Below are 25,117 nucleotides of genomic sequence, written 5' to 3'. Positions count from 1 at the left end.
TGTGCAGATTTATTACTCTTATTTTAAACTTGCGCATATTTACTACTCTGTTTTATTAATGATGGGCATATAGCTACAATTCTATTTATCCGGACGGTCTTGACACCTGTACTTGTTTTGTTGTCAGTCTCCCCCTTCTATAATAATAATGGCTTTTGTTAAGCGCTTACTATGTGCAAAGCACTGTTCTGAGCGCTGGGGAGGATACAAGGTGATCAGGTTGTCCCACGTGGGGGCTCCCAGTCGTCATCCCCATTTGACAGATGAGGGAACTGAGGCCCAGAGGAGAAGTGACTTGCCCAAAGTCCCACAGAGGGCAACTGGCAGAGTCGGGATTTGAACCCATGACCTCTGACTCCCGAGCCCGTGCTCGTTTCATTGAGCCACAATGATCCTCCCATAATAATGGTGGTTTTCGTTAAGCGCTTACTATGTGCCAAGCACTGTTGTAAGCGCTGAGGGGGGGGATAGACTTTTAGACTGTAAGCCCACTGTTGGGTAGGGACTGTCTCTATCTGTTGCCAATTTGTACTTCCCAAGCGCTTAGTACAGTGCTCTGCACATAGTAAGCGCTCAAAAAACACGATTGATGATGATAGAAGGTGATCAGGTTGTCCCACTGTGGGGCTCCCAGTCTTCATCCCCATTTGACAGATGAGGGAACTGAGGCTCGGAGAAGTGCAGTGACTTTCCCAGGGTCACACAGCAGACAGGTGGCGGGGTCGGGATTCGAACCCAGGACCTCTGCCTCCCAAGCCAGGGCTCTTTCCCACTGAACCCCGCTGCTTCTGTTTAGGCCCCGTTTCCAATGGAAACGAGACTCCATCTTGAACGCGCCGGCGCCAAGCGACTTCCGGTGGGGGGGGGGGGGGCGGTCTCGAGACGGCCCGGCGCGATGCATCTCGGGACTTGTAGGCGCCCCGCCGTAGGGGGAGGGGGCCGCCGCGGTGCCTGCCGGGAATTGTAGTCCGGAAGTGCGGGACGCCCGGGCCTAGGAACTAACTGAGGGAGCTGAGCCCTTTGGCTGATTTTCTGCCTGAAACCCTCCCGGGGGTTCATTCATTCATTCATTCATTCGTATTTATTGAGCGCTTACTGTGCGCAGAGCACTGTAGTAAGCGCTTGGGTAGTCCAAGTTGGCAACATAGAGAGACGGTCCCTACCCAACAGCGGGCCCGTATCTATTCAGACTGTGAGCCCACTGTTGGGTAGGGACCGTCTCTCTATGTTGCCAATTTGTACTTCCCAAGCGCTTAGTACAGTGCTCTGCACATAGTAAGCGCTCAATAAATACGATTGATGATGATGATTGAGCACTTACTGTGTGCAGAGCACTGTACTAAGCGCTTGGGAAGTCCAAGTTGGCAACATCTAGAGACGGTCCCTACCCAACAGCGGGCCCCCAGTCTAGAAGAAAACACTGTTCCTTCATTCATTCAGTCGTACTTATTGAGCGCTTACTGTGTGCAGAGCACTGTACTAAGCGCTTGGAAAGTCCAAGTTGGCAACATGTAGAGACGGTCCCTACCCAACAGCGGGCCCCCAGTCTAGAAGAAAACACTGTTCCTTCATTCATTCAATCGTATCTATTGAGCGCTTACTGTGTGCAGGGCACTGTACTAAGCACTTGGGAAGTCCAAGTTGGCAACATAAAGAGACGGTCCCTACCCAACAGCGGGCCCCCAGTCTAGAAGAAAACACTGTTGATTCATTCATTCAATCGTATCTATTGAGCGCTTACTGTGTGCAGGGCACTGTACTAAGCACTTGGGAAGTACCAGTTGGCAACATCTAGAGACGGTCCCTACCCAACAGCGGGCCCCCAGTCTAGAAGAAAACACTGTTTATTCATTCATTCAATCGTATTTATTGAGCGCTTACTGTGTGCAGAGCACTGTACTAAGCGCTTGGGAAGTCCAAATTGGCAACATATAGAGACGGTCCCTACGCAACAGTGGGCTCACAGTCTAGAAGGGGGAGACAGACAAGAAAACTAGACTGTGAGCCCATTGTTGGGTAGGGACCGTCTCTACCTGTTGCTGACTTGCACCTCCCAAGCGCCTAGTATAATAATAATAATAATAATAATGGCATTTGTTAAGCGCTTACTATGTGCAAAGTACTGTTCTAAGCACTGGAGCTCTGTTCTAAGCGCTGGAACACTGTTCTAAGCGCTGAGTGCTCTGCACACAGTAAATGCTCAATAAATACGATTGAATGAATGAATTCCTTTTCCTTGTTAGAACAGTGCTTTGCACATAGTAAGCACTTTCTCTCAACCAGGCATTCCTAACCACCCGGGTCCTTCCTCCCTGCCACCCTGTGCTTATTCATTCATTCAATCGTATTTATTGAGCAATTACTGTGTGCTGAGCACTGTATTAAGTACTTGGGAAGTACAAGCTGGCAACATATAATAATAATAATAATAATGGCATTTATTAAGCACTTACTATGTGCAAAGCACTGTTCTAAGCACTGGGGAGGTTACAAGGTGATCAGGTTGTCCCACAGGGGCTCACAGTCTTAATCCCCATTTTACAGATAAGGTAAATGAGGCCCAGTGAAGAATAATAATAATAATAGCGGCATTTATTAAGTGCTTACTATAATGATGATGGCATGGGCAAGTCACTTAACTTCTCTGTGCCTTGCCCAGTGACTTGCCCAAAGTCACACAGCTGATAATTGGCAGAGCTGGGATTCGAACCCATGACCTTTGACTCCAAAGCCTGTGCTGTTTCCACTGAGCCACGCTGCTTATGGAGATGGTCCCTACCCAACAGCAGGTATCCCGACCTCCTTCCCCTCCCCACAGCACTTGTATATATTTGTACAGATTTATTACTCTATTTTACTTGTACATATTAACCATTCTATTTGTTAAAGATGTGCATCTAGCTTTAATTCGATTTGTTCTGACGATTTTGCCCCCTGCCTAACATGTTTTGTTTTGTTCATTCATTCAATCGTATTTATTGAGCGCTTACTATGTGCAGAGCACTGTACTAATCGCTTATTTATTGAGCGCTTACTGTGTGCAGAGCACTGTACTAAGCGCTTGGGAAGTACAAGTCGGCAACATATAGAGACGGTCCCTACCCAACAGTGGGCTCAAAGTCTAGAAGGGGGAGAAAGACAACAAAACATATTAACAAAATAAAATAGAATAGTAAATATGTACAAATAAAATAGAGTAATAAATATGTACAAACATATACAGGTACTGTGGGGAGGGAAAGAAGGTAGGGCTGGGGAGATGGGGAGCGGGAGGAGAGGGAGAGGAAGAGGGGGCTCAGTCTGGGAAGGCCTCCTGGAGGAGGTGAGCTCTCAGTAGGGCCTTGAAGGGAGGAAGAGAGCTAGCTTGGCGGAGGGGCAGAGGGAGGGCATTACAGGCCCGGGGGATGACGTGGGCTGGGGGTCGATGGCGGGACAGGCGAGAACGAGGTACGGTGAGGAGATTAGCGGCGGAGGAGCGGAGGGTGCGGGCTGGGCTGGAGAAGGACAGAAGGGAGGGGAGGAAGGAGGGGGCGAGGGGATGGATGGACAGCCTGGAAGCCCGGGGGAGGAGTTTCTGCCTGATGCACAGATTGATTGGTAGCCACTGGAGAGTTTTGAGGAGGGGAGTAACATGCCCAGAGCCTTTCTGCACAAAGATGATCCGGGCAGCAGCGTGAAGTATAGACTGAAGTGGGGAAAGACAGGAGGATGGGAGATCAGAGGAGGCTGATGCAGGAATCCAGTCGGGTTAGGATGAGAGATTTGAACCAGCAGGGTAGCAGTTTGGACGGAGAGGAAAGGGCGGATCTTGGCGATGTTGCGGCGTTGTTGGCGATGTGTCACTCTTCAGGAGGCCAATAGGAACCCTACTAACTCCGCAACCTTTTTCAAGGGCCTCATTCATTCAATCGTATTTATTGAGCGCTTCCTGTGTGCCTCATCTCTCCTATACCTCTTAAAATCAGGGATTGAGCCGTCCGCTCTTGTCCAACCCGCTTGGTGGGCACATGCCCTAATGCCTACAAGGAGACTCTGTCCTAGCACTTCAGCTGCCAGCTACACGGGGAGAGGACAGTATCTCTGGTGTCTGTAGGACCCTCACTAAGCCCAGAAAACAGAAAGAACTCTCTTTCAAACACTTTATTTCACATAAAACGGAACACCCTCACCACTGTGAAGTCCTTTGGGGCAGGTGATGCAACACGATGAAGCATGAGATAGGTAACGGACCAGTCCGTCGGTCTTGACTGCCTCCAGAGCACCTTGGCAACTCCAGTTCATTCCCTGAAAGACGTTTTATTGGCCAACCAGTCCTTCAAGCTACAAAGGAGATATTAGGAAACCTCTGAAGCAATTTATTAACTTGCTTGGGAGATAAATTTCCCGAGGATCCCTGGGAATCTTGCTTTGCGTTCAGCTTCCGCTCCATCTGGAATCAAAAGAGAAAATGACCGATTCAAACCCTCACAGATTCCTCTCCTTCCCCATCACAGAACTGGGATTTCCCTCCTCACATCCCCCGCTTCCAAGCCTTAGTGAAGGCCCATCTCCTCTAAGAGGACTTCCCTGACTAAGCCCTCCTGTCCTCCTCTCCCACTCCCTTAATAATAATAATAATAATAATAATAATAATAATAATAATAATGGCATTTGTTAAGCGCTTACTATGTGCAAAGCACTGTTTTAAGCGCCGGGGATGATACAAGGTGATCAGGTTGTCCCACGTGAGGCTCACAGTCTTCATCCCCATTTTACAGATGAGGTAACCAAGGCACAGAGAAGCTAGGTGACTTGCCCAAAGTCACACAGCTGACAAGCAGCGGAGCCGGGACCAGGACCCATGACCTCTGACTCTCAAGTCCAGGCTCTTTCCACTGAGGAACGCTGCTTCCCCTGCCTCTATTCCAGGCAGTTCATTAATTCATTCACTCAATCACATTTATTAATAATAATAATAATAATAAATATGGTATTGTTGAGCTTACTATGTGCCAAACACTGTTCTAAGGGCTGGGGTAGATTAAGGTAATCAGGTTGCCCCACGTGGGGCTTAATCCCCATTTTACAGATAAGGTAACTGGCACAGAGAAGTTAAGTGACTTGCCCAAAGTCACACAGCAGACAAGTGGCAGAGCCGGGATTGGAACTCACATCTTCTGACTCCCAAGCCCTTGCTCTTTCAACTGGGCCACGCTGCCTCTCTGTTAAGCACTTACTGTTCGCAGAGCACTGTACTAAGCACTTGGGAAAGTACAATACTCCAATAAAGACAGACAATCCTACCCACAATGAGCTCACATGCCTCCCACATTAATAATGTGCAATTTTTTTTTTTGGAGAGGGTGGCTGGGGCAGTGGGGGGCAGAAGGGGGTTTTATCCATTAGCTCCCAAAGTCATAACCCATCATTTTGGGGCTGCTCACCTGTCAATTTTCTAGTTTTTCCATCCCTGCACTATCGAGCAACCGAATGACTTCCACACCCTAATGATTGGTGATCATTTCAGTATGTTGGGATATTATGCTCTCCCAAGTGCTCTCCTTCTGCATCACCCTGACTTGCTCCCTTTATTTGTGCCCCCCGCCCGGCCCCACGGCACTCATGTACGTATCTGTAATTTATTTATTTACATTAATGTCTGTCTCCCCCTCTAGACTGTAAACTCGTTTTGGGCAGGGAATGTGTCAGTTTATTGTTATACTGTCCTCTCCCAATCGCTTAGTACAGTGCTTTGCACACAATAAGTGCTCAATAAGTACGACTGCAGTCTTCTAGACTGTGAGCCCACTGTTGGGTAGGGACTGTCTCTATATGTTGCCAACCTGTACTTCCCAAGCGCTTAGTACAATGCTCTGCACACAGTAAGCGCTCAATAAATACGATTGATTGATTGCAATGAATGAATCAATGAGTAGGGAGAATGATGATATTTGTTCATTCATTCAATCGTATTTATTGAGCGCTTACTGTGTGCAGAGCACTGTACTAAGCACTTGGGAAGTACAAGTTGGCAACATATAGAGACGGTCCCTACCCAAGAACGGGCTCACGGTCTAGAAGGGGGAGACAGACAACAAAACAAAACATGGAGACAGGTGTCAGAATCGTCAGAACAGATAGAGCAAGGACCCGGGAGTCGGAAGGACCTGGGTTCTAATCCCGGTTCCACACCTGTCTGCTGTGTGACCTCGGGCAAGTCACTTAACTTCTCTGTGCCTTAGTTAAGCACTTACTATGTGCAAAGCACTGTTCTAGGCGCTGGGGGGATACAAGGTGATCAGGTTGTTCCACGTGGGGCTCACAGTCTTCATCCCCATTTTCCAGATGAGGGAACTGAGGCCCAGAGAAGTGAAGTGACTTGCCCAAAGTCACACAGCTGACAAGTGGCGCATCTTACCTCCTTCCCTTCCCCACAGCACCTGTATATATGTTTGTACATATTTATTACTCTATTATTTATTTATTTATTTTACTTGTACCTATCTATCCTATTTATTTTATTTTGTTCGTATGTTTGGTTTTGTTCTCCGTCTCCCCCTTCTAGACTGTGAGCCCACTGTTGGGTAGGGACTGTCTCTATATGTTGCCAGCTTGTACTTCCCAAGCGCTTAGTACAGTGCTCTGCGCACAGTAAGCGCTCAATAAATACGATTGATTGATTGATTGATTGTTTGTACAGACACATTGCTCTATTTTCCTTGTCCATATTTACTATTGTATTTATTTTGTTAATGATGCTCATTTAGCTTTAATTCTCTTTGTTCTGACGACTTGACACCTGTCCACATGTCTTGTTTTGCCGTATGTCTCCCCCTTCTAGACTGTGAGCCCGTTGGTATGTCTCCCCCTTCTACACTGTGAGCCCGTTGGTGGGTAGGGACCGTCTCTACATGTTGCCAATTTGTACTTCCCAAGCGCTTAGTACGGTGCTCTGCACACAGTAAGCGCTCAATAAACACGATTGAATGGATGAAGTGGCGGAGCCAGGATTAGAACCTGTGACCTCCGGCTCCGAAGCCCGGGCTCTTTCCATGAGCCATGCTGCTTCTCTTGCTGAGGCATGACATTCCACCTCACCGTACCTCGCTCTCGCCTGTCCCGCCATCAACCCCCGGCCCACGTCCTCCCCCGGGCCTGGAATGCCCTCCCTCCGCCCATCCGCCAAGCTCGCTCTCTTCCTCCCTTCAAGGCCCTGCTGAGAGCTCACCTCCTCCAGGAGGCCTTCCCAGACTGAGCCCCTTCCTTCCTCTCCCCCTCGTCCCCCTCTCCACCCCCCCCATCTTACCTCCTTCCCTTCCCCACAGCACCTGTATATATGTCTATATGTTTGTACATATTTATTACTCTATTTATTTATTTTACTTGTACATATCTATTCATTTTATTTTGTTAGTATGTTTGGTTTTGTTCTCTGTCTCCCCCTTTTAGACTGTGAGCCCAATGTTGGGTAGGGACTGTCTCTATATGTTGCCAATTTGTACTTCCCAAGTGCTTAGTACAGTGCTCTGCACATAGTAAGCGCTCAATAAATATGATTGATTGATTGATTGATTGATTCCACCGTGGCCTCTGCCCTGTTCCACCCTTCCCATTCCACGTGTCTTCAAAGAGCACTGACACGGCATCGTTAAAAACTATGGTACCGGTTAAGCATTTACCATGTGCTAAGGGCTGGGGAAGACACGAGATAATCCAGACACGGTTCCTGTCCCACATGGGGGCATGCAGTCTGAGGTGGAGGGAGAACAGAGAAGTATTATGTGTTGTTAATATGTTTTGTTTTGTTGTCTGTCTCCCCCTTCTAGACTGTGAGCCCGCCGTTGGGTAGGGACCGTCTCTGTATGTTGCCGACTTGTCCTTCCCAAGCGCTTAGTACAGTGCTCTGAACACAGTAAGCGCTCAATAAATACGATTGAATGAATGAATGAATGAATGGAAGTACTGGTTCCACCGAGAAGCAGCGTGGCTCAGTGGAAAGAGCCCGGGCTTTGGAGTCAGAGGTCATGGGTTCAAATCCCAGCTCCGCCGCTTGTCAGCTGTGTGACTTGGGGCAAGTCACTTCACTTCTCTGGGCCTCAGTGACCTCATCTGGAAAATGGGGATTAAGACTGTGAGCCCTCCGCGGGACAACCTGATCACCTTATAACCTCCCCAGTGCTTTTTTTCCTTCAAGACTGTGAGCCCACTGTTGGGTAGGGACCGTCTCTCTATGTTGCCAACTTGTACTTCCCAAGCGCTTAGTACAGTGCTCTGCACACAGTAAGCGCTCAATAAATACGATTGAAGTAGCACAGCCTAACGGCCCTGGGAGACAGAAGGACCTGGGTTCTCATCCTGGCTCCGTCACCTGTCTGCTGAATGACCTGAGTGACATAATACGGGGATTAAGATTGTGAGCCCTATGTGGGACACGGACTGTGTCCAACCAGATTTGGCTTGTATCTACCCTAGCATTTAGTACAGGGCCTGGCACATAGTAAGCACCTAACAGAGACCTTAAAAAGGCAGGTATTTAATCCCTATTACACAGATGAGGAAACTGAGGCACAGGGAAATTAAGAGCAGGCTAGATGCATCCATCCTTGGTTTGCGATGGCAGTAGTTTGAGCAGCTAAAGGTAGAGTGGCCTTCAGCTCTCATACAATTATACTGTAGGCATATGGCCACTGCCAAGGCCTCTCCCTGAGAGGCTTGAACTGGGAAAAACTCTTTGTGTCCCCTGTTTGGACTGTGCCTAGTACGATAAAAACATCTGCCAGCTGAATGAGGTCGTGAAATCCCAGTGTAACTTCATCAATCAAGTATTTATCAATCGGATACTTACTGAGCACTTACCTTGTGCGGAGCACAGAACTAAGTGCTTGGGAGAGCCCACTGTTGGGTAGGGACTGTCTCTGTATGTTGCCAACTTGTACTTCCCAAGCGCTTAGTACAGTGCTCTGCACACAGTAAGCGCTCAATAAATACGATTGATTGCCATCCCTCCATCTTACCTCCTTCCCTTCCCCACAGCACCTGTATATATGTTTGTACATATTTGTTACTCTATTTATTTATTTATTTATTTTGCTTGTACATATCTATTCTATTTATTTTACTTTGTTAGTATGTTTGGTTTTGTTCTCTGTCTCCCCCTTTTAGACTGTGAGCCCACTGTTGGGTACGGACTGTCTCTGTGTGTTGCCAACTTGCACTTCCCAAGCGGTTAGTACAGTGCTCTGCACACAGTAAGCGCTCAATAAATACGATTGATGATGATGATTGATTGAGAGTACAAGACAGTAGAGTCGATTGACATGATCCCTGCTCTAGTGGGAAAGACAACCATTAAAACAAAGATCGGGGAAGCGGTACATAAGTGTGGGGGAGTGGGTACCAAAGTGCTTGGGGGTACAGACTTGTACATATGTACAATATGTACTTGCACATATTTATTCTTTTTATTTTATTCTGTTAATATGTTTTGTTTTGCTGTCTGTCTCCCCCTTCCAGACTGTGAGCCCACTGTTGGGTAGGGACCGGCTCCAAATGTTGCCGCTACCGCGTGGACATCGTATATATGTTTGTACGTATTTGTTACTCTATTTATTTTATTTGTACATAATTTATTCTATCTATTTTATTTTGTTAATATGTTTGGTTTTGTTACCTGTTTTCCCCTTCTAGACTGTGAGCCCGCTGTTGGGTAGGGGCCGTCTCTATATGTTGCCAATCTGGACTTCCCAAGCGCTTAGTGCAGTGCTCTGCACACAGTAAGCGCTCAATAAATACGATTGAATGAATGAATGAATGAATGAAGGACACAGGGCACGGCGGGGGGGCCACAAAGAAGAAGAAGCAGCGTGGCTCAGCGGAAGGAGCCCGGGCTTTGGAGTCAGAGGTCATGGGTTCGAATCCCAGCTCCACCACAAGTCTGCTGTGTGACCTTGGGCAAGTCACTTAACTTCTCTGGGCCTCAGTTCCCTCCTCTGTAAAAACGGGGATTAAGATATGTGAGCCCCACGTGGGACAACGTGATCACATTGTATCCCCCCAGCGCTTAGAACAGTGCCTTGCACATAGTAAGCGCTTAACAAATGCCATCATCATCATCATGTTGCCAAACTGTACTTCCCAAGCGCTTAGTACAGTGCTCTGCACACAGTAAGCGCTCAATAAATACGATTGAATGAATGAATGAATACAGACCCAGGTGCTTAGTTGATGCAGAAGGGAGAGAGAACAGGGTGGAAAAATGACAGGCCACAAAATAAGTCCTCCTCCTAGAGTGTAAGCTCGCTGTGGGCCGGGAACGTGTCTACCGACTCTCTTGTATCGTACTCTCTCAAGCGTCTGGTGCAGCGCTCTGCAGGTAATACGTGCCGCTGATCGACTGCTGCCCAACTCCCTCCCTTGCCAGTTCACAGCCTGGCCCCTCCGTAAAGCGCCCGGACACCTTGCCTGCCCTCTGCCCCCCCATTTCCCTCCTGGTCCGGCCGGCCGCCCCAACAGCCCACCTACCTCTGCCTTGGCGGCACAGTCGTGGAAGACCTGAATCTCTCTGGCACAAGCTGTGTCGTTGAACTCGTTCTGTTTCCAACACGCCATCATCAATGACATCTCCGTGATGCAGGTCGCCTCTGGAAGAAGGAAGTCCTGTGACGTACCCGGGCGGCCAAGGGGCCCCGCGTGGGGGTCCCGTTGGTGCCTGGCTTCAGGGGGAGGGCGGGGTCAATCATTCGATGTATTGAGCGCTTACTGTGTGCAGGGCACTGCTCTAAGCGCTTGGGAGAGGACAAGAGAATGAGCAGACACATTCCCCGTGTATACAGAGGTTCCAGTGTCTGAGCTCAGGGCAGCGGGGACTGGTCCTTTGGGAGCGAGCGAGCCCTGCCCCGCGGCGTCCCTGGAAGGGGCCTAATTAATAATAATAATAATAATAATATTGGTATTTGTTAGAAGCAGCGTGGCATGGTGGAAAGAGCATGGACTTGGAAGTCAGAGTCATGGCTCTAATCCCACCTCTGCCACTTGTCAGCTGTGTGACTTTGGTCAAGTCACTTCTCTGGGCCTCAGTGACCTCATAATAATAATAATAATGGCATTTATTAAGCACTTACTATACACAAAGCAATGTTCTAAGCGCTGGGGAGGTTACAAAGTGATCAGGTTGTCCCACGGGGGGCTCACAGTCTTAATCCCCATTTTACAGATGAGGGTAACTGAGGCACAGAGAAGTTAAGTGACTTGCCCAAAGTCACCCAGCTGACAATTGGCGGAGCCGGGATTTGAACCCATGACCTCTGACTCCAAAGCCCGGGCTCTGTCCACTGAGCCACGCTGCTCATCTGTCAAATGGGGTCAAATGAAGACTCTGAGCCCCACGTGGGACAGCCTGATGACCTTGTATCTCCCCCAGCGCTTAGAACTGTGCTCGGCACATAGTACGTGCTTAACAAATACCATCATCATCATTATTATTGTGTGCCATAGTAAGTGCTTAACAAATACCATCATCATTATTATTATGTGCCATTCACTCATTCATTCATTCATCATCAATCGTATTTATTGAGCGCTTACTGTGTGCAGAGCACTGTACTAAGTGCTTGGGAAGTACAAGTTGGCAACATATGGAGACAGTCCCTACCCAACAGTGGGCTCACAGCCTAAAAGGGGGAGAGCGTGGCTCAGTGGAAAGAGCACGGGCTTTGGAGTCAGAGGTCATGGGTTCAAATCCCGGCTCTGCTGATTGCCAGCTGTGTGACTGAGCAAGTCACTTAACCTCTCTGTGCCTCAGTGACCTCATCTGTAAAAATGGGGATGAAGACTGTGCGACCCCCGTGGGACAACCCAATCACCTTGAACCTCCCCAGTGCTTAGAACAGTGCTTTGCACATAGTGAGCGCTTAATGAGTGCAGAGTGCTGTATTCATTCAATCGTATTTATTGAGCGCTTACTGTGTGCAGAGCACTGTACTAAGTGCTTGGGAAGTACACGTTGGCAACATATAGAGACGGTCATTCAATCGTATTTACTGATCGCTTACTGTGTGCAGAGCACTGTACTAAGCACTTGGGAAGTCCAAGTTGGCAACATATAGAGACGGTCCCTACCCAACAGTGGGCTCACAGTCTAGAAGGAGGAGATGGAGAACAAAACCAAACATATTAACAAAATAAAATAAATAGAATAGATATGCACAAATAAAATAGAGCAATAAACCCGTACAAACATATATACAGGTGCTTTGGGGAGGGGAAGGAGGTAAGGCGGGGGGGATGGAGAGGGGGAGGAGGGGGAAGCTCCTGTACTAAGCGCTTGGGAAGTACAAGTTCTAAGCGTTGGGGAGGTGGCAAGGTGATGAGGTTGTCCCACGGGGGGTGGGGGTGGGGCGCTCCCGGTCTTCATCAATCAATCAATCGATCGTATTTATTGAGCGCTTACTGTGTGCAGAGCACTGTACTAAGCGCTTGGGAAGTCCAAGTTGGCAACATATAGACACAGTCCCTACCCAACGGCGGGCTCACAGTCTAGAAGGGGGAGACGGAGAGCAAAACAAAGCATATTAACAAAATAAAATAAACAGAATAGATATGTACAAATAAAATAGAGTTATAAATCCGTACAAACAGGTGCTGTGGGGAGGGGAAGGAGGTAAGGCGGGGGGGGGGGGGGGGGGATGGAGAGGGGGAGGAGGGGGAAGCTCCTGTACTAAGCGCTTGGGAAGCACAAGTTCTAAGCGCTGGGGAGGTGACAAGGTGATCAGGTTGTCCCACGGTGGGTGGGGGTGAGGCGCTCCCGGTCTTCATCAATCAATCAATCGATCGTATTTATTGAGCGCTTACTGTGTGCAGAGCACTGTACTAAGCGCTAGGGAAGTACAAGTTGGCAACATATAGACACAGTCCCTACCCAACGGCGGGCTCACAGTCTAGAAGGGGGAGACGGAGAGCAAAACAAAGCATATTAACAAAATAAAATAAATAGAATAGATATGTACAAATAAAATAGAGTTATAAATCCGTACAAACAGGTGCTGTGGGGAGGGGAAGGAGGTAAGGCGGGGGGGGGGGATGGAGAGGGGGAGGAGGGGGAAGCTCCTGTACTAAGCGCTTGGGAAGCACAAGTTCTAAGCGCTGGGGAGGTGACAAGGTGATCAGGTTGTCCCACGGTGGGCGGGGGGGGGGTCGCTCCTGGTCTTCATCAATCAATCAATCAATCAATCGTATTTATTGAGCGCTTACTGTGTGCAGAGCACTGTACTAGGCGCTTGGGAAGCACAAGTTCTAAGCGCTGGGGAGGTGACAAGGTGATGAGGTTGTCCCACGGGGGGGGCACTCCCGGTCTCCATCCAATCAGTCAATCAATCGTATTTATTGAGCGCTTACTGTGTGCTGAGCACTGGACTAAGCGCTTGGGAAGGACAAGTTCTAAGCGCTGGGGAGGTGACAAGGTGACGAGGTTGTCCCACGGGGGGGGCACTCCCGGTCTCCATCAATCAGTCAATCAATCGTATTTATTGAGCGCTTACTGTGTGCTGAGCACTGGACTAAGCGCTTGGGAAGGACAAGTTCTAAGCGCTGGGGAGGTGACAAGGTGAAGAGGTTGTCCCACGGGGGGGGGCACTCCCGGTCTCCATCAATCAGTCAATCAATCGTATTTATTGAGCGCTTACTGTGTGCTGAGCACTGGACTAAGCGCTTGGGAAGGACAAGTTCTAAGCGCTGGGGAGGTGACAAGGTGAAGAGGTTGTCCCACGGGGGGGCGCTCCCGGTCTTCATCAATCATCATCATCAATCGTATTTATTGAGCGCTTACTGTGTGCAGAGCACTGTACTAAGCGCTTGGGAAGGACAAAACACTGGGGAGGTTCCGAGGTGATCAGGTTGTCCCACGGGGGGCTCCCAGCCTTCATCCCCATCTTCCAGATGAGGTCACTGAGGCCCAGAGAAGTGAAGAGACTCGGCCCAAGTCACCCAGCTGACAATTGGCGGGGGCGGGAATTTGAACCCATGACCTCTGACTCCAAAGGCCACGGTCCAGGTGACGTCACCGAGGCCCAGAGAAGCGAAGCGCTTGTTGGAGCGCTCCGCACACGGTAGGCGGCGCTCAATCAGTACGACTGACTGTGACTGACTGACTGACTGACTGAGGCGTCGAGAAGCGAAGCGCTTGTTGGAGCGCTCCGCACACGGTAGGCGGCGCTCGGTCAGTACGGCGGTGTGACTGACTGACTGACTGACTGTGACTGACTGACTGACTGACCGACTGACTGACTGACTGAGGCGTCTTCCGGCCCCGGGATTCGATCCCGGCCGTGTGCCCTTACCCCCCAGCTGGCGGCGCTGCTCCCCGACTCGGTTCCCCAGCACGAGCGGCTTGCTGGGCTTCAGCACGGGCCGCCTGGGGTTCCCCACACGCGCCAGACGCCCGCGCAGGCTCGGCGCCGCCATGGCCGCCGCCACCGCCGCCGCCTTCGATTCCCGACGGAAACCGCTCCCTGCGTCGCCCCCCCCCCCCCACGTCGGTCTGTGGCGCCCTGTGTCCCCCCCCGTCACCCTGCGTCGCCCCCCTCACGTCATCACCCTGCGTCACCGCCCGCCCTGCGTCGTCACCCTGCGTCCCCCGTGTCGTCGCCCTGCGTCGCCCCTTGCGTCACCCTGCGTCGTTGCCCCCCTGCGTCGCCCCCCCGCGTCACCCTGTGTCCCCCCGCGTTGCCCCCCCTGCGTCAACCTGCGTCCGTCTGTGTCGCCCCCCTTGCGTCACCCCGCGTCGTCGCCCCCCCCGCGTCGTCGGCGTTACTCTATTTATTTACTATTACTCTATTTTGTATTTATTACTCTATTTATTATTCTATTTATTTATGTATTACTCTATTACTCTATTTATTTTACTTGTACATATTGATTCTACTTATTTTATATTGTTAATGTGTTTTATTACTCTATTTACTATTACTCTATTTTGTATTTACTACTCTATTTATTATTCTATTTATTTATGTATTACTCTTTTATTTTACTTGTACATATTGATTCTACTTATTTTATATTGTTAATGTGTTTTATTACTCTATTTACTATTACTCTATTTTGTATTTACTACTCTATTTATTATTCTATTTATTTATGTATTACTCTTTTATTTTACTTGTACATATTGATTCTGCTTATTTTATATTGTTAATATGTTTTATTACTCTAATTACTATTACTCTACTTTGTATTTATTACTCTATTTATTATTCTATTTATTTATGTATTCCTCTTTTATTTTACTTGTACATATTGATTCTACTTTTATTTTATATTGTTAATGTTTTGTTACTCTATTTACTATTACTCTATTTTGTATTTACTACTCTATTTATTATTCTATTTATTTATGTATTACTCTTTTATTTTACTTGTACATATTGATTCTACTTATTTTATATTGTTAATATGTTTTATTACTCTATTTACTATTACTCTATTTTGTATTTATTACTCTATTATTCTATTATTTATGTATTACTCTATTACTCTATTTATTTTACTTGTACATATTTATTCTACTTATTTTATATTGTCAATATGTTTTATTACTATTACTCTGCTTTGTATTTATTATTCTATTTATTTATTATTCTATTTATTTATGTATTACTCTTTTATTTTACTTGTACATATTGATTCTACTTATTTTATATTGTTATGTTTTATTACTCTACTATTACTCTATTTTGTATTTATTACTCTATTTATTATTCTATTTATTTATGTATTACTCTTTTATTTTACTTGTACATACTCATTCTACTTATTTTATATTGTTAAGATGTTTCATTACTCTATTTACTATTACTCTATTTTGTATTTATTACTCTATTATTCTATTTATTTATGTATTACTCTATTACTCTATTTTACTTGTACATATTTATTCTACTTATTTTATTTTGTTAATATGTTTTGTTATTACTCTATTTACTATTACTCTATTTTGTATTTATTACTCTATTTATTTATTACTCTATGTATTACTCTAGTTTACTTGTACATATTTATTCTACTTATTTTATTTTGTTACTATGTTTTGTTTTGTTGTCTTGTCTCCCCCTTCCAGACTGTGAGCCCGCTGTTGGGTAGGGGCCGTCTCTAGATGTTGCCAACTTGGGACTTCCCAAGCGCTTAGTCCGGTGCTCTGCACACAGTAAGCGCCCAATCAGTACGATTGAGCTCCGCAACATTGCCAAGCTCCGCCCTTTCCTCTCCATCCCAACCGCTCCCCTGCTCGTTCAAGCTCTCATCCTGTCCCGTCTGGACTACTGCATCAGCCTTCTCTCTGATCTCCCATACTCCGGTCTCTCCCCACTTCAATCCATACTTCACGCCGCTGCCTGGATTGTCTTTGTGCAGAAACGCTCTGGGCATGTTACCCCCCTCCTCAAAAACCTCCAATGGCTACCGATCAATCTGCGCATCAGGCAGAAACTCCTCCCCCTGGGCTTCCAGGCTGTCCATCCATCCCCTCGCCCCCTCCTACCTCCCCTCCCTTCTGTCCTTCTCCAGCCCAGCCCGCACCCTCCGCTCCTCCGCCGCTCACCTCCTCACCGTTAGGCCTCGCTCTCGCCTGTCCTACTATCGACCCCCAGTCCATGTCATCCCCCTGGCCCGGAATGCCCTCCCTCCGCCCATCCGCCAAGCTAGCTCTCTTCCTCCCTTCAAGGCCCTGCTGAGAGCTCACCTCCTCCAGGAGGCCTTCCCACACTGAGCCCCTTCCTTCCTCTCCCCCTCGTCCCCCTCTCCATCCCCCCCATCTTACCTCCTTCCCTTCCCCACAGCACCTGTATATATGTATATACGGTTGCACATATTCATTACTCTATTTATTTTACTTGTACATATCTATTCTATTTATTTTATTTTGTTAATGTGTTTGGTTTTGTTCTCTGTCTCCCCCTTCTAGACTGTGAGCCCGCTGTTGGGTAGGGACCGTCTCTATATGTTGCCAACTTGTACTTCCCAAGCGCTTAGTACAGTGCTTTGCACACAGTAAGTGCTCAATAAATACGATTGATTGATTGATTGATTGAATGAATGAATGAGAAAGGAGGGAAGAGAAAAGGAAAAGGAAGAGGGGAGGAGGGAGGAAGGGGGAAGGAAAGAGGAGGGGGAAGGAGGGAAGAGAAGGAGGGGAAGGAGGGAAGAGAAGGGAGAAGGAGGGGGAGGAGGAGAAGAGGAGGGAAGAAGGGAGGAGGAGAGAGGAGGGAAGAGAAAAGGAAAAGGGGAGAAGGGGGGAGGAGGGAGGAGAGGAGAAGAGGAGGGAAGAAAAAGGAGGGGAGGAGGAGAGAGGAGGGATGAGAAATGGAAAAGGGAAGGAAGGAGGGAGGAGGGGAGAAGGGAAGAGGGAAGGAAGAAAGGAGGGAAGAGAAGAGAGAAGGAGGGGGAGGAGGAAAAGAGGAGGGAAGAAAAGGGAAGGAAGGAGGAGGGAAGAGAAGCGGAGGGAAGAAAAGGGAGAAGGGGAGGAGGGAAGGAAAGAGGAGGGTAGATGAGAGAAGGGAGGAGGGAAGAAAGGAGGGAGGAGGAGAATAGAAAGGAGGAAGAGGAGAAGGGAAGAGAGGAGGGAAGAAAAGAGGAGGGAAGAGGAGAGGGGAAGAGGCAAAGACTCTTCCTCCTCCTTCCCCCTTTTAGACTGTGAGCCCACTGTTGGGTAGGGACTGTCTCTATATGTTGCCAACTTGTACTTCCCAAGCGCTTAGTACAGTGCTCTGCACACAGTAAGCACTCAATAAATACGATTGATGAGGAGGAGGAGGACGAGGGAGGCCGCAGCAGATCCTCTCATTTCCTTGGAAACCCTTGTCGGAAAGCCAGGTTACTCCGGCCCCCGGGGCCGCGGACCCCAGAGCCCGAAGGTGTCCCAGCTCCAAAGGGGGGCAGTCCTGTGGCCCCCTCGGAGCGTGCGAGGAAGGGGATCACATTTTAGACTTAAACAAAATTGAGCCTTTGGAAATTGGGAGTCATTGAAATGCCCTAGCCTAGAAAGGACCTTCAATTCTTCCATTGAATTATTTATCTTGGGCTATGGCCTCCTTTCTTTCACTATTGGTCAACAATTTTTGTTTTTCTCCCCCTAAAATTGTAAACTCCTTGAGTGCAGGGAGTGTGTGTTTTACTATTGTACTCTCCCAGGCACTTAATACAGCGAGGAGCAGAATGGTCTAGTGGAAAGAGCAGGGGCTTGGGAGCCAGAGGGCCTCGGTTCTAGTTCCAGCCCTGACACCTGCTTGCTGTGTGACCCTGGACAAGTCACTAAACTTCTCTGTGCCTTCGTGTCCTCATCTGTAAAGTGGGATTACTTAAACAGCTGTTCTCCCTTCTCCTTTTGATCGATCCACACTCGGCAGGGTGCTTAATGAATTATGATGATCACAGGCAATGAGTATCCCCATTTTGCTAAATAAAAAAGTAGCCTGGCCCAATCATTTATTCTTTCAATCATATTTATTAAGCACTTACTCTGTGCAGAGTGCTGGACTAAGCGTTTGGGAAAGTACACTACAATAATAATAATGATGATGGCATTTACTAAGCGCTTACTATGTGCAAAGCACTGTTCTAAGCACTGGGGAGGTTACAAGACAATCAGGTTGTCCCACAAGGGGCTCTCAGTCTTCATCCCCATTTTACAGATAAGGTAACTGAGGTCCAGAGAAGTTAAGTGACTTGCCCAAAGTCACACAGCTGACAATTGGCAGAGCCGGGATTTGAACCCATGACCTCTGACTCCAAAGCCCGGGCTCTTCCCACTGAGCCACGCTGCTTCTCTTAATATAACAATGAACAGTGACAGTCCCTGCCTACAACGAGTGCACTGTCTAGATGAGGGGTGACAGACATCAATACACATAAATAAAATTACTGATCTATACATAAGTGCTTTGGGGCTGGGAGGGAGGGAGGGGAAGAGCAAAGGGAGGAAGTCGGGGCCTGTCCTCATCTCGGGTGATGATGATGATGATGATGATGATGATGATCTCGGGTGACCTGAGCCGTGAGGTTTCTCTGGGGCCCTACTTTAATTTAGGGAAGGACGGACTACTGACCTCATGTAAAACCTCCCACGCCCCACAGTAGGGCCGGCCTCCTCGGCGAGGATCTGAACAAGCATTATCACAGCCCGGACTGTGGACTACGTAGGATCATCATCATCATCAATCGTATTTATTGAGCGCTTACTGTGTGCAGAGCACTGGACTAAGCGCTTGGGAAGTCCAAGTTGGCAACATCTAGAGACAGTCCCTACCCAGCAGCGGGCTCACGGTCTAAAAGGGGGAGACAGAGAACAAAACCAAACATACTAACAAAATAAAATAAAACAAAATAAAATAAATAGAATAGATATGTACAAGTGAAATAAATCATCCAGGAATGCTTCATGGTGGAAGTGACCGGTGAGGAGAGCATTGAACAACAAAGAGGGGGAAGGCATCTGGCAGGTGTGAATGAGATGGAAGCTATTTCATGTTTAAAGACTTCTATAACGCTCTTCTATGTGGACTGTCCCCAAGTGGGACAGGGATCGGGTCTGATCCCAGTGCTTACAGCAGTGCTCGACACTTGGATCTGTGAGCTTTGGACATTTGATATTCACCCCACCCTCAACCCCATAGCATTTATGTACATACCTTTAAATCATATATTGGAATTTTTTATTGATATTAATATCCGTCTCCCCCTGTAGACTATAAGCTCGTTATGGACTGGGAATGCATCTACTAATTCGGTTGTATTTTACTCTCCCAAGCACTTACTATAGTGCTCTGCATATAGTAAGCACTCAATAATACCATTAATTGATTGACATAGTAAACACTTAAATCCCATAATTATTATAAGGCAGAGGTCACTTGAAGAGCCTCAAGTTATAGGGCAATGCCATTATATTAACCATGGATTCAGTGGAAATGAATGGGTTTAAAGGTAGGTGGTTTGAAGATTCCACCATGACTTAGGTTTTTAAATACAAATATGTATGTTATTACTATATCCACCACGAGCAGAATGCTTTACATCCCTGCCTCTCATTGTTACTGTATTAAGTATTATAAAGGTGCAAAATCACAAAGCACAGCAAGGCTGGGGTACAGGCTAGGAAGTGAAACACGCCAAACGCGTGTGCACGGCTGTTTCTTCCTATACCAAATCTGCGTGTACCAACCTGTGGCGCTGTTATACCAGAAGAAATGCAGGCCATAGGACGACCATCCCCTAATTCTTCCATCATGTCATGTCCAAATTCTGTAATGAAAGCATGTATTAGAGCCAAAACTGAATGTCCCCAAAGCGGAGACTGGAAAAGTACGTGTATGGCCCAGTGGCTAAGCCAGGAGTGGCTAAGCCTCATGAACTGAAGAGCCACAGGCAGAAAACATAAATTGGCCAAAAGTCATAGACTAAAAAAAATTCCTTAGCTGCAACAGTGAGGGGTCCCCCCTTTTAGACTGTGAGCCCACTGTTGGGTAGGGACTGTCTCTATATGTTGCCAATTTGTACTTCCCAAGCGCTTAGTACAGTGCTCTGCACACAGTAAGCGCTCAATAAAGAGGATTGATGATGATGATGAGAAGTAGCGGAGAGCAAGAGAGTCGGAGGCCGGGCCCACACCCCTCCAGGCCTGGGCCCGTGTGGACGGGGGAACCGCTACCGTGGTCTAAGAGGTTGGAGGAGCAGCACGTGGGGACAGCATACGACATCACACGGTGACGGCACACAGTAGCCTTTCGCCGCTGCCCTGGTGGTGAAATAATCAGTGATAAAACATACATGTGTGAGCTGCCCGGCAAGGGAAAAAAAGAGCCACACGTAGCCCACGAGCCTCAGTTTGGCCATCCCTGGGCTAGGCATTTCGGCACTCATTGCCTGACCTTGAGTTTGTGCTCCTCCGGCCCAATGGGCTTAGCCTGGGGAAAATAGTATAAATAATAATAATAATAATAATAATAATAATAAATTGGCATTTGTTAAGCGCTTACTATGTGCAAAGCACTGTTCTAAGCGCTGGGGAGGATACAGGGTGATCAGGTTGTCCCACGTGGGGCTCACAGTCTTCATCCCCATTTTACAGATGAGGTAACTGGGGCTCAGAGAAGTTAAGTGACTTGCCCAAGGTCACACAGCAGACATGTGGTGGAGCCGGGATTCGAACCCATGACCTCTGACTCCAAAGCCCGTGCTCTTTCCTCTGAGCCACGCTGCTTCTCATAATAATAATAATAATAATATAATAATAATAATGGCATTTATTAAGCGCTTACTATGTGCAAAGCACTGTTCTAAGCGCTGGAGAGGTTACAAGGTGATCAGGTTGTCCCACCGGGGGCTCACGGTCTTAATCCCCATTTTACAGATGAGGTAACTGAGGCACAGAGAAGTTAAGTGACTTGCCCAAAGTCACCCAGCTGACAATTGGCAGAGCTGGGATTTGAACCCATGACCTCTGACTCCAAAGCCCGGGCTCTTTCCACTGAGCCATGCTGCTTCTCAACTGGCAACTCACATCCCTTTCCAAGTGAACCACTCCCCATTCCCTATGTCCCCTTTTCCTGAGGTTCCTTTGTCAGAGCCCACGGGGAGACTCGCTCTTGCCGCCGGTTGCTAGTCCTTGCATCCGGACACCCCCCACCCCCCACCCGGGGAAACTTGGGGAACTAAGACCCGCTCTAATCATCATCATCATCATCAATCGTATTTATTGAGCGCTATCAGTCAGTCGATTGTGTTTACTGAGCGCTTAAACTGTGTGCAGAGCACTGGACTAAGCGCTTGAGTAGCACAGAACGATAAACTTCTAGACCGCGAGCCCATTGTTGGGTAGGGACCGTCTCTGTATGTTGCCAACTTGGACTTATTCTATTTTACTTGGTTAATATGTTTTGTTTTGTTGTCTGTCTCCCCCTTCTAGACTGTGAGCCCGCTGGTGGGTAGGGACCGGCTCTATATGTTGCCAACTTCCCAAGCGCTTAGTACAGTGCTCTGCACACAGTAAACACTCAATACAGTTGAATGAATGAATGACTCTTCCTTGAGCTTAAACAGTATCCATAGTCTGGGGGAGAGGGGACATTGAAAATGTTGTTGGCAAAATCAACATCACCTTGCCCCCTCCTAACTCATTTTGCTACTCCCCTACAATGACCCAGCCCACGCATTTCACTCCTCGAACACTAACCTCCTCCCTGTGCCTCAGTCTCGCCCATCTCGCCACCAACCCCTCATCCGTCCTTGTGTCCTGCCTCAGCTCTGGAACGACCTCCTCCTCAGATCTGACAATGACGCTCCCCCTCTTCAAAGCTTTATTGAAGGCACATCTCCTCCAGGAGGCCTTTCCCCACTAAACGCCCCCTTTCCTCTTCTCCCACTCCCTTCTGCATCTGCCTTGACTTGCTCCATTTTTTCCCTCCTCTTAGCCCTGCGGCACTTATGCACATATCTGTAATTTTTTTTTTATAATGTCTGTCCCCCTCCCTCTAGACTGTAAGATCGTTGTGGGCAGGGAGTGTGTCTTTTTATTGCTGTACTGTATCCTCCCAAGTGCTTAGTACAGCGCTCTGCACACTCTGAGTGAAGGAATGAATGAAACAGCAGGGGTAGGTGGAGAGGGGTCATCTCCCCCCAAGCTCCCCCATTCCCCAGCTGCAAATGATGAGTTCCCTTTTAATGCCCAGGGGGTGTGAATGCTCACTGCTTTCCCCTGCTGTTTCATTCATTCCTTCACTCAATTACATTTATTGAGTGCTTAGTACAGTGCTCTGCACACGGTAAGCACTCAATAAATGTAATTGAGTGAAGGAATGAATGAAACAGCAGGGGTAGGTGGAGAGGGGTCACCTCCCCCCAAGCTCCCCCATTCCCCAGCTGCAAATGATGAGTTCCCTTTTAATGCCCAGAGGGTGTGAACGCTCACCGCTTTCCCCTAGGACAGCCTTGGATTTACGTATTAACATGTGTTTAAAATCCTTAAATTCCTACTAAAATACTCAAAAAGAGGAAATAATAAATATGCCTTTATTATAAAAAAATGACACCTGAGACTACAATATAAAATAACACTGATGACAATGAACATGAAATCAAGTCCTTCAAGCAGATCCCACCAACACTGCTTGTAATCTGGACATCGACAGCCTAAAAGTCACACCTTGCCCTGGATAAAGCTGGGACTCTTTGCCTTTGTTCCCACAGACAATTTATCTAACACAGAGGGGCCCAGAGTAAAGCGAGAATTGAGTAAGGGAAGCAGTCTCATTCAAAAGAAGGAAAATCCTCTCCCGGTTCTTGCCTCCTCACTTTATTGCCCGGTTGCAAGGGGATCACAAGGTGTTAAACTGATGTCACAGCTAAAACGCTGCCCTAATTCTATTCTCAGTGGCACAGAAAAAAGGCATACCTCTTGCTAAGCTCTGACACTTTGCTCCTCTCCCTTGAAGTCAGTAAAGAATACTCAATTCAAAGGAAGACTTCAGGACTGCTGATTACAGGGCAGGGAAGGGCAGTTGAAGGTTTCCAGCCTCATTAGCTGATCTGAGAATTCACAGGTGACTGAAGCACTGATTTGTTCTCCGAAAAGAGTTTTGGAAATGACAAAATGAGCCGTCTCACAGAAGGAGTTGGGGTAGCGAGAGAAGATCAGCAGGGATGAGTCTCTAATTTTGCTGGCTCTATTGCCTTTTGGGATCCACACAAGACCGGTTACATTAAAAGGCTTTTTAACATTTGATATTCCTCACTTGAAGTGAAGTGCAGGACCTTCAGAGAGTGACCTCAAGCGAGTCACTTAACTTCTCTGTGCCTGTTTCCTCAACTGGAAAACAGGGATTCAGTACCTGTTCTCCAACCTTAAGCCCTGTGTGGAACAGAGACTATGGACGTGATTATCTTATCTCTTCTATAGTGTTTAGTCCAGAATTTGGCACACAGTAAGCACTTAAAAAACCACAGTTATCATGAATAATAACAATAATACAATCACACTCACCTTCCGGCCTCATTTTGATTGGCAATGATTTTCACTTTGTGAAAGGACAGTGCTAAGGAATTTGGCTAACTGATGGGGGAGGAGCAAGATTCAAAATAACAAAACCTTTTAAGAAGCCTAAGGTTTCAAAAATGACGCTGGTTTGTTCATGTTTACACTAAGCTCATAAAATACCTAATTGTTGGTGTTGCTAAGAAAACTCCTTGAGTTTAACTTGCCATTGACCAGCGGATCTACAGTGTACGTGTGATTCTGTATGGCTGGTGTATACTGCTAATGGCCTTTTGTTAGCGTTGCCCCCGAAAGGGCTCAGTAAACCCAAAATATTTCTCCCCAAATGGAGCCGGGCTGGGTACATCGAAAACACTGGCGTAAAAGTAGAAAATCTGCTCATTTCCCAGGCAAGGCATAATTATTTTATACATTCAATTCTATCGAGCTAAATCTCCAGCCTACACACATTTGGGATGCTTCATCTAAATTCCCACCTAGGAAACTAAAACCAGTCTAACTGAGCTCTCCCTGGCTGGGAGCAGAATCTAGTCCTCTTCAATCCCTCCCTAAACATTTATGTGGTGTTGCTGAAAAAACTGCCTGATTCCACGGTTCCTGAAGAAAAACTGCCTGATTCCACGGTTCCTGAAGAGGGGCTTTTCTGGGTTGGATGAAATAGATCTGGGGAATAAGTATGTGCTTGACAAACCAAGACGAACGGAAAGGTACTAGGGAATGTAAGCTATTCACTCGACTACTGTGTGATAGTGAGTTTTCTCTCATCTACTTATCACCCTTTTCCCTTTTTTTTGCAGAAACTGGACTTTAACAATACAAAAAGAAGGAATTAAGGGAAAAAAGTTCATCAGGCACACAGAAAGGCAGAGAAATTAAGCTGTCTTGGAGGAAGAGAAGGGAAGGGGAGCCTAGCCACGGATAAATGTGTGACTACAATTTGGGTCCCAATTGGAAGTCTAAATTCCTTAACCAAAACTCCAGGAAAAGTCTGTTGAGTGCCTTGTGTCTACCTCCAACAGATCTGATTCCTAAGGAACTGGCCTGTCATTTCCACAGCTCTCACTTTTTATTAAATTAGACTAAGGATTTTTCTTTTCTGAA

The 25,117-nt window shown here is 47.3% G+C and overlaps 1 protein-coding gene across 1 annotated transcript; it reads right to left on the bottom strand.

Moving 5' to 3' along the window:
- Nucleotides 1-4,240: 4,240 nt before the first annotated feature.
- Nucleotides 4,241-14,511, bottom strand: CHCHD1 (coiled-coil-helix-coiled-coil-helix domain containing 1). The gene is made up of 3 exons (XM_038744202.1): nucleotides 14,313-14,511; nucleotides 10,501-10,619; nucleotides 4,241-4,429 (listed from the first exon to the last, which is right to left on the bottom strand). Exons 1-3 carry the CDS (start codon nucleotides 14,434-14,436, stop codon nucleotides 4,316-4,318), a joined length of 357 nt encoding a protein of 118 aa, XP_038600130.1. The 5' UTR covers nucleotides 14,437-14,511; the 3' UTR covers nucleotides 4,241-4,315.
- Nucleotides 14,512-25,117: the final 10,606 nt, after the last annotated feature.

Source organism: Tachyglossus aculeatus, chromosome 3 (genome assembly GCF_015852505.1).
Source record: "Tachyglossus aculeatus isolate mTacAcu1 chromosome 3, mTacAcu1.pri, whole genome shotgun sequence".
Lineage (NCBI taxonomy): Eukaryota > Metazoa > Chordata > Mammalia > Monotremata > Tachyglossidae > Tachyglossus > Tachyglossus aculeatus.
The sequence above is the reverse complement of the archived record's forward strand: the minus strand, read 5'-3'. Positions and strand labels throughout refer to the sequence as shown.

Excerpts from the sequence above, each read along its gene's own strand:
- CHCHD1 (XM_038744202.1), bottom strand. The coding sequence starts at position 14,436 with ATGGCGGCGCCGAGCCTGCGCGGGCGTCTGGCGCGTGTGGGGAACCCC. Across the intron at positions 10,620-14,312 it reads GCAGCGCCGCCAGCTGGGGG|AGGCGACCTGCATCACGGAG; the intron begins GTAAGGGCACAC and ends TCCTTCTTCCAG. Across the intron at positions 4,430-10,500 it reads ACTGTGCCGCCAAGGCAGAG|ATGGAGCGGAAGCTGAACGC; the intron begins GTAGGTGGGCTG and ends TTTTGATTCCAG.